Genomic DNA, 9,996 nt, shown 5'->3' with positions numbered 1-9,996 from the left:
TTAGACTGTTAGTGTAACAATTACAGTGTTAAGGTTAGGGTTAATGTCAAGGTTAGGGGTTAAAGGTTGGGGATAGCAATATTTTGAATTGGAAGTGAATTGGTCCACACTAAGATAGTAAAACAAACCTGTGTGTGTGTGTAAGGATGTACTCTGCCAACTAATGCTGAACAGGTCATGACAGAAGACACAAGTTGTCAACCTGCATCTAATAGCTTCTGTAAACAACAATACATCAAACACAACGCTGATGAAGAAAAAGAGAGTGTCTGTAGGACAGAGAGAGAGATTTCTGAAAACTGTGTCTTGCTGGTGTGTGTGGGTACTGTGTCAATCGGAGATGGGAAACGAGAGAAGCGGAGAGGAGTGAGTCAGAGAGAGAAAAAGCAGCGTTTCTAATTTATCTACAGAGCCAGGCTTCCTGAACCTCCTCTACACCCCTGTAGGCCATCACTGACCTGAATTCTTGAAGTTATCATTGCTTTTACAAACCCACACACACATACACACACACACACACATGCATGCATGTATACACAGAAACATACGTTACACCAACACACGCAGACTGTAATTCGTACCAGTTAACTCTAGGTCTGGGCGGGGTTACCAGCTTTCTACATTCAGGGAGTCCTACAGTAGGTCAGTTACAGCAGCAGACCAGAATAAGGCTGACATACCATAATAAGACTGCTGAGTGTAAATAAGAGCCTCAGTCCTGGCCACATTCCAATGAAAGAGAGAGTGAGATAGAAAGAGAGACGGAGCGGAGAGAAAGAGAAAAAGAGAGACAGAATGGAGAGAGAGAGAAAGCTATAGTAAATATGCTCAGTCATGAGATCTGCTTCAGTCCGTGGGGAGAGAGGAGAGGAGAGACACAAAGCAGAGCCCTTTCTTCATTGTGACTCGCCTTGAGGTTATACAGATGGTGCCAGTGTACTTCATTATAAATACACACACACACACTCTTGCCTCGAGGTGAAACAGTCAGCGCTAGTGTGCTTCATCATCCAAGTGCGCCCTACCGGTCTGGAGTCTTGGGTTATTCTTGTGACAGTGTGTATTTGTGTGAAGGTTTCTCTCACTTTCTGAAACACAATGTTTTGCTTGTCTTAATGTTGGTGTCTTGCTGATATGTAACTACCCCTCCCTTCCTTCTAACAGGTTGTTTCCAGTTATGTAACGTCTTCCGTCAGAACATGGAGATAGACCAGTGTCTTCTGGAGTCTCTTCCTATTGGCCAGCGCCAGCGACTGGTCAGGAGGATGCGCTGCGACCAAATTAGGGCGTACTACGAGCGGGAGAAGAGTGTGCAGCGCCAGCAGGGCGGAGTCAAGGCCCGAGCCCCACCCCCTGGCCCCAGGAAAAAGCTCCGCATTCGCTTCAGTCTCGGTGATGTCATCCAGGACGCCATCATACGCCACGATGACAAAGAAGGTGTGTGTGTGCGTGTGTGTGCATTTGTGAGAGCCTTTCCAGTCTCACACATGCACACCTTTATAGATTCACCTTTCTTTGACTTTCATCCTCGTGTGTCTGTACTTCTTTCTGTGCGTGTGTGTGCATGTGTGCGAGTGTGTGTGTGTGTGTGTGTGCGCAGCTGTGTTAGCTGGCGCAGTTTTTGTGCTCTCACACAAACTCAAGTGAAAGACTGCACCTACAACGTTCCGGATGACTGACAAGTTGTTTAATGAAGACCGGGTCATCCAAGACAAGCAGGCGATTACTAAGTGCTGTGATTTCTTCTAGTATCAGCTATGGAGATGAGGGTATTCAGCCACCCAAAGTCTCAGTATTTTTTACCTGGAAAATTGTGATAATGGGCAAACTGTCCTGACAGTGCTATGGAAAATGATTGCAATGTGTTGACATTGGTGCATAATATTGCATGTGCATGCTGCAGTGGGGACAGAGAGATCCAAGGGTCTGTGACCATTACAATACAGTAGACAGAAAACGGTGAAACAGCACTAAAGTGTATTTTAATCTCAAAATAAAATAATTACTAGTAACGAGTCCAGGTCTTCCGCGGGGCGTCGCTCCACCCGCGTTGCCCTCTCACGCCTGTGTGTGGGTGCAAAAGACAATTATTGAACTGAAATACTTGTGCGCTTGGCTGACTCTCACGTTGTCTCTGTGTGCGTGCCTCTCTCGCTCCCTCAGCTCAGCTTTAGTGAAGTGAGATGCTAATTAGCGAAGGAGTTCGAAGCCGTGTGGCTCGCTGTCTGAGCGGGGAGCAGAGAGCTGTTTAAGGTGCTCCGCCCCCTGGCTGTGAGGCAGCTTGGGCTACTGTGTCTTGTGCTGGGTGGATTATGAAGACAATACATACAGCATGAGCGGACGTGTATCCTCGTTCTAAACACTGGGGGCATGTTTCATGAGGGCCCAGGTTGCAGTCCAGACAGACAATACCGGTCCTAGGCCTGTGTGTGCAGCAACTGGAAAGTCCCTTGTAACTGTCTTCTGTCACAGTCACTATCTTGTAACTGCGTGTGTACAGACATGAACCGTTTTTTCTTCCCGTAACGGCAAAACATGCGTATGCCGGTGCATATGTGTGTTGGCTTGCGTGCATGGACAGATGCAACTGACATTCGAATTGACATTCTCCTTGGTAGGTGCGACAAACAGGCCAAACGTGTGAATGAATGTCGGACACAGTGTCAGTGGTACAATACAGGGCCCTGTGTCTTTCTCAGGCTCCCTCTCCCCACAGGGAAGTAACAACACAAAATACCATTGGCAGTGTTCTGCCAACAGAGAAGAAGTTAGCATGTAAGGGTGAGGGTGGGGGTGAGGGGAAGGGGGAAATGGGAAGGCAGTGACCGGGGATAAGGAGGAGAGAGAAACATGATGGGATAATTTAGCGGGTTGGGACTGCAAATGGGGGGTTTGCATTTGTGGCTTAACCAAGCCTCCCTGACCACATCCCTGGAAGAGCAGCTCAACTGGAAGGATGAGGGGAGAGGGGGGATTGAAGAGGTAGGAGCCCTGGACGAGAGGAAATGGGGAAGATGGGTGAGGTGTGAAAAGGAAATCAATTGTTTCTCCCTGGGGGGGTTGTCCGCCAGGGTGTTGATGAAGTCGGGCCCGCTCTTTTCTGACAGAGGGAGGTGAATGGAGACGACGGGCCGATAACTCCTCGGATGTTCCTTATCTGCTCCATCTTCCTGGTCATGAAATGAGAGCAATGGACGGATTCCAAACCGTATCCCATGACTGCTGCTGTGCCAGGCAGAGAGCAGAGCCAAGCCTGGGCTCTCGTGTCACCTTCATCCCATTATTTGTGTTCAGTGTTTTCTTTTTTTTTTTTTTATGTCCAGCGTCGTTTGTTTGTTTGTTTTTTCGAATGGAAAATACACTGAGGGTAGCTGAACAATCAGAGATAAGAGAGCAACACGTTCGATTTGCGCCTCATTAGCTGTTGAAAGCGTGTGAATCGTGGCCTCTTTGTCTCTCCGTACCTGTCGTAATTATAGTTGGTTCCTGGAACAGCTTGGGGCTCAGATTCTCCGATAGGCACACTGCTGTAGAGGAGCTGAGTAATCAGAGATAACTCATTGGGCCACATCACGCACGCGCACGCGCCCAAGCACACACGCAAATGTACACACCCAACCGACACGTGCACACGCACGCGTGCACCCACATGCTCTGTTATCAGCCATGTGGCGAAGCAGATCACATGGAGCACACTAAAAAGAGTGGGAGGAAGTAGAATGAGAAGGCTCTGGGGAATTGGATAGAGAAAGGAAGGGGGGAGTCAAAAGGATGACAAAACTCAATAAAAAGAGAGAAAAATGAAGGATTGCGAAGTTGGGAGAGGATGTAAGAGAGCTGAACGAGGATGAGAAGAAGCAGGAGGGAAAAAAGAATGTGAGGTCGCCCGGTCCTATTTCCTCCATTCCTCACTGCCGTATGTAAACTGGAGGCTTGCATGCCGGGTGACATTTGGTGAAATTGCTTTTCTAGACTCGTCTCTAAACTCCATCGGAGATCTGTGTGTGTGTGTGTGTGTGTGTACATGTGCGTATGTGTGTGTGAGATGGGCATCGGCTCCCTTCACAGAGACACAGCTGGTGATTCGTTCACATCACCATCCCGGGCTATCCCACAATGATCACCTAGAATATTACATGGGAAGGGTGTGTGTACAGTATGTGTGTGTGTGTGTGTCACAGGTGGCATTCGATGTTACAATCAGTTGCCATCAGACAGAAATTTGATTTTATGATTTAGATTTTTATGATGAGATAGAGATGATGGGCTGTATGAATTATTTTTGTTCTTTCAGACAGAACATTGTGTAGGATGTGTGTGCGTGTGTGTGTTTGCACAGGCATATGTGTGAGTCGACTGAGACATGCAGTTACACTGTGGAAACATCATTCCATGTTGAGATAGAAAATATGTCTGTCCGCAGGACAGATCACCTCCCTCCTGGCCCCATCTATTTGGATCGGCAAGTACAGGCACACACACACACTGTGTGTGTGTGTGTGTTTGTGTGTGTGTGTGTGTCTGAGTGTGTGTTTTCAGGGACATGGCTATTACAACCACATATCGATCCACCTCCCTGGATTCTCTGCAATGGTCATGTCTTACTGTCACACCAGGCTAAAGCCACTTTACAGAACATAACGGGAGAGAGAGAGAGAGAGAGAGAGAGAGAGAGAGAGACAGAGAGAGAGAGAGAGAGAGAGAGAGAGAGAGAGAGAGAGAGAGAGAGAGAGAGAGAGAGAGAGAAAGAGAGAAAGAAAGAAAGAAAGAGAGAGAGAGAGAAAGAAAGAGAGAGAGAGAGAAAGAAAGAGAGAGAGAAAGAAAGAAAGAAAGAAAGAGAGAAACAGGTACAGCAAGAGAGTAATGCGGCAACAACGACCTGTTTTAATGGATAGAATTTGAGTGCATTCCATCAGTAGGTCACCTACTGAGGCTTCACTGACAGGGTTCACCAGGGAGCACACAACTGGGACCCTGTCCCCTGGCGATAGGAAGACGAAGAGGGCCTTTCTATCTGACAAAACCCATGATGGAAACCTCCTGGTCTCAGCGATGCGCTGACAGAGAGGAAGGGGCTTATTGTTCTAGAAGGCCGAGGGAGAGGAATCAGCAGCTCATTTCAGAAACATGGGTAGTGCACGGGTCTTTGGCGGCTATGAATGTTGGAGTAAGAGAGGAGAGACAGAATCGTTTACAACAGATTGGAAACATGCATGAGGCTTGTATCGGTGCCGTTGAGGGGTTAGGAAGTGATAGAATGCGGAACCGGTTTAGGTGGGTAAGCTGTCATGTTTCAGGAAGTACAGTTTCCTGGATATGAGGAAGCTTGATGCTGAAAGAAGAGGGCGATGGCACAGAGATATGGAGACGGAAGGAGATTGGAGGGACACAGAGCATCAACTGTCCAGATGATGCAAGTATCTGGAAATAACAGTACTAGCACACGGTACCTACTGCAGCCTGCACTCAGCCACACACTTACATCAACGGACGCTAGCTACACACTCAGCCACACACAGACAGCTACAGACACTAGCTACACACTCCGCCACACACAGACAGCTACAGACGCTAGCTACACACTCAGCCACACACATCACACAGGCAGCTACAGATGTCAGGCTGGAGAGGCTACCTGATAGCCCATTATGCAATGACTATGTTATGCAAGAGAGATAAGTGTGGCTTGATGAGGTCTAATAAAAGTTATCTCTCTCTCCCTCTCTCTCTCCCTCTCTCTCTCTCTCTCTCTCTCTCTCTCTCTTACACACACACCCATTACATCTGGTAGCATTTGGTCTGCGGTTGTGAAGCTGGAGGCTTGTCTCTAAGCTGTGGTCCTACTTGGAATGTGCTGATGGGAAAGATGACGTCATTCTTTGATTGGGCGGTGGAATGGTGGTGTTCCTCAAGGTCTTGATGCTGGTCAGAGGGGTGGTGCTAGGGTGATACTGTGGTCCTACAACCTCTGTCTTCAATCCCCCCTCTCTCTCTCTCTCTCTCTCTCTCTCTCTCTCTCTCTCTCTCTCTCTCTCTCTCTCTCTCTCTCTCTCTCTCTACGTCACACACACACTCTTTGCCTCTCTCTCTTTCTCTCTCTCTCTCTCTCTCTCTCTCTCTCTCTCTGTCTCTCTCTCTCTCTTTATCTTTGCCTATCTCTCTAATTCCCTCCCTCCCCTCCCTCCAATCTGGTTGCTATAGAAACTCCACATAGTATGTGCTGACAGCTGTTTTGCAGTTTTTGCCCCCAAATGATGGCTTGCTTCTTTCTGCTCCTCACCCACTCCCCTCTCTTCCTCTCTGCTTTTCTGCCTCTCTACCTCGCCTCCTTACTTTCTCTCCTGCTCTCTCTCCTCTAACTGTTGGTTAGGGTTAGTTGTATTGCATGAACTGATTCACCTTCTCTAAACACGCTTGGCCTTGCCTTATTGAACAGCATACAGGCAAATGAAGACAGCCGGTCAGTGCTGACAAATGGTCCAACAGTAGAGACAACAGTGAGGTGTACTGACAGATCGACCAATCTTGACCCTGTCCACTGGTCACACGGTCAAGCTTGTCTCCATGTCTGCCCACTCTGGGGTCAGAGCTCCTGACCTCTGACCTCTTTGTAGCTGCAGTCTGTCAGGTCCCCCCACCCATTCGACACTGACTGATGGGTGGTCAGACACATTGGGCTGCCCAGACTACTGATAAAAAAATTACAAAACTGTATTAAACGGCTGCCTTCTACAAAATCTGCTTCTTCATTTAATTTAAACCTACCTCTATGTTTAATCTCGGCTCTAAACCCAGGGATCCCAAGGATGCCTATTAAGAGGTAAAGAGTGGGCAGAGGCAAGGGATTGAGGAGAGAGGGGGGGATAATCACGTTGATGGACTTTGGTGCGTTTCCCATCAACCATTTAACCTCCATTAAACACTAATGACTGATATATGGGTGTGTATGTGAGGGAGAGTAGACATTGTGCGTGTGTTTGTGTGTGTCTGTGTGAGCGTACTAAACCTGCAAGATCAACAGCACTGAATGGTGCCTGTTATTGAGGGGCTTCTCATGTAACATGCTGGTTAATTGAGGAAGGCAGCGCCGGCCAGACAGACAGACAGACAGACAGACAGACAGACAGACAGACAGACAGAGAGACAGACAGACAGACAAGCAGTCAGTCAGTCAGTCAGTCAGTCAGTCAGTCAGTCAGTCAGTCAGGCAGGCAGGCAGGCAAGCAGGCAGGCAGGCAGGCAGGCAGGCAGGCAGGCAGGCAGGCAGGCAGGCAGGCAGGCAGGCAGGCAGGCAGGCAGGCAGGCAGGCAGGCAGGCAGGCAGGCAGGCAGGCAGGCAGGCAGGCAGGCAGGCAGGCAGGCAGGCAGGCAGGCAGGCAGGCAGGCAGGCAGGCAGGCAGGCAGGCAGGCAGGCAGGCAGGCAGGCAGGCAGGCAGGCAGGCAGGCAGGCAGGCAGGCAGGCAGGCAGGCAGGCAGGCAGGCAGGCAGGCAGGCAGGCAGGCAGGCAGGCAGGCAGGCAGGCAGGCAGGCAGGTAGGCAGGCAAGCTCAGAAATGATGGAACTGGGGTGTGTCTGGTCCAGCCCGACTGTTTCCACTCACTCCAGCTGCCCAGAGAATGTGTCTGTGTGTCTGTGCATGTGTGCTCATTAGACAGACACACATCAATTTAGATCATGACTCCATTAGTTCAACTGCACCACAGGGGTCATCGATGATGGTCATGAGATGGACTTGTCACCACAGTAATTGTCATGGTTACTAACCTCACGGCTAACTGTGCTGGGAGTCACATCTGGAGTGTGTGTATGTGCACTGTACTATACTGTATGCATGTCTGTTGGGTGACAGTGGACACACTGCTGGTGTGAAGCGTTCCCGTGTTTTTCCCCCAATCCACTCAGTCATGTTGTTGATGCAGGAAACAGAATCAAACCACTCTCGCTCTCTCTCTCTCCCTGTTTTCTCTCTCTGTCTCCACCCTCTGACTCCATTTCTCCATCCCAGTCACAGTTCAACTGTACACGCCCTTGCTTTCTCCCTCTCCTCCTCTTCCCTCCGTTTCCTCTCTCCCCTCCGGAAAGCTGTATATGTGTTTCCATCACTCAGAGGTCCGTTCATTCACCGGTGTCGTGAAGCTGAGAAATAAATGTGTGAAAGTCAAGATGATCTGTTTTGCTGAACACAATGTCTGTTCGTACGTGTGTATGTGCGCGCGTGCGCGCGTGTGTGTAGAGTGTTTTAGACAGCTGATCTCTGTCAGTGTGTGAGGGTGCTCCAGCTGAGTGCACCTGACGCGGTGCGATGGGAGTGGGCTGGTGCCAGTGTGTATGCATGTGTGTGTGTCAACACACAGTGAGTCCCTCAAGGGCAATCCAAGGACAGGGGGGCTCAGTATATCAGTACAGCAGGAAGCAGAGGCTAACCGTTTGTGTGTGTACACTGTGTGTGTGTGTGTGTGTGTGTACACTGTGTGTGTGTGTGTGTGTAATTCTCTCGCTCTGTGTTCCTTAGTGCTGCATCTCTTAAAGGAGGGAGCAGACCCCAACACACCTGCCTCCTCAGGGGGGTCCCTCCTTCATCTGGTGAGACACTCTCTCCCACACACACACACACACACACACTCACAGTTGAACACAAACAATAACACACATAGACACCCACACAAACACACACACACACTCCAACACACACAAATGCACTGACACCAATCAAGCCTCATTCATTCCCTTCCATTGTACATACAGTGCCTATTGTCTGCTGTTGTTGTTACAACTGCTGCTATCAGCAGTCTTCCACAAGCACCCCACTAATAGTTTAAAGCCCAGCAAAATATTGCATGTTTACATAAATGTCTTCGACGCTCAGTTCAAACACGCATCCAATTAACCAGCTTGATGAACCTCAACTTGAACATGGACAAATTGAATGGACCGACCAATTCAATGGTCACATAAACACAAATGAAGTATCGATTTTTTGTTCCCCATCCCATAGTGTGCTCGCCATGACAACGTTTTTGCGGCCGAGCTGCTGGTGGAGCGGGGGCTGAACGTCAACCTGCAGGACGAGGACCTGTGGACGGCTCTGCACGTGGCGTGTGTGTGTGACCACGCCGACATGGCGCTGCTGCTGCTGCTGGTGAGATTCCACACACTCGACTCCCGCACACACGTGCACGCGCACACACGCACGTGTGCTCACACACACACACACACACACATATTTACACGCACACATACACACGCGCGCACACACGCTGTAACCCACTCCCAGCCATCTTGATGGTAAAAATAGGGACATGAAGCTTCAAAGGCATGAGGCCCTGTGGAGACTGGGCCAGTCCTGTGGTGGTTCTGTCAGAGGGGCTCTGGGCCCGGTCTGTGGTTCTGCTGATTAGACCCGGGGTAGGAGCCACGCCAGATGGAGGGGAGGAGAGGCTGGGACCAGCCCAGACACTAGGGATGCAGGCTGGGCTTGGTCTGGGCTGGGCCGGGCCCAGGCCTGATCTGGTTCAGATGATTAGCTCCATGGGGGCTGGGTTGAGTTCTGGGGTCGGTTCTCCTGATTAGGTCCAGTGTGATTGCAGACCACCTCGGTGGGGTTGTCATCCAGCTGGGAGGAGGTGGTGATTGAAGTGCTGCCAGGGAGAGACAGAGAGAGTGTGGGGGGGAGAGAGAGAGAGAAGGGGAGGGAAAAAAAGAGCTTGGAAGAGAGAGTGTGAGTGAGTGAGTGAGTGAGTGAGTGGTGGGGGTGGCAAAAATATTTCCCCAGAGCAGAGTTCCATGGAGGACAGTAGTGTGTGGGGCTGTGCGTGTCAAACGGATATGCCAGACGCCATTTCTGCCTGAAGTACAATTGATATTAGACATGGTATTCCAGGGAGAGATGTAGAGAAAGAGACGGAGAGATGTGAAGAAAGAGAGGGAGAGATGTGGAGAAAGAGAGGGAGAGATGTAGAGAAAGAGAGGGAGAGATGTTGAGAAAGAGACGGAGAGA

At 49.8% G+C, this 9,996-nt stretch overlaps 1 protein-coding gene across 1 annotated transcript in view; it reads left to right on the top strand.

Moving 5' to 3' along the window:
• The first annotated feature begins 1,187 nt into the window (after positions 1-1,187).
• The window catches only part of myo16 (myosin XVI), a 72,570-nt gene continuing 63,761 nt past the window's right edge, over positions 1,188-9,996 (top strand). Inside the window, exons 1-3 of the mRNA XM_084689740.1 lie at positions 1,188-1,437; positions 8,512-8,582; positions 8,995-9,138. Coding sequence (XP_084545866.1) covers positions 1,200-1,437; positions 8,512-8,582; positions 8,995-9,138 — 453 coding nt within the window. The 5' untranslated portion in view covers positions 1,188-1,199. The remainder of the gene's footprint in view (positions 1,438-8,511; positions 8,583-8,994; positions 9,139-9,996) is intronic.

This window comes from Hypomesus nipponensis, chromosome 23 (genome assembly GCF_054491055.1).
Source record: "Hypomesus nipponensis isolate SF chromosome 23, ASM5449105v1, whole genome shotgun sequence".
NCBI classification, from domain to species: Eukaryota; Metazoa; Chordata; class Actinopteri; order Osmeriformes; family Osmeridae; genus Hypomesus; species Hypomesus nipponensis.
Note: the sequence above shows the minus strand (reverse complement) of the source record. Positions and strands in the feature narration are given on the sequence as shown.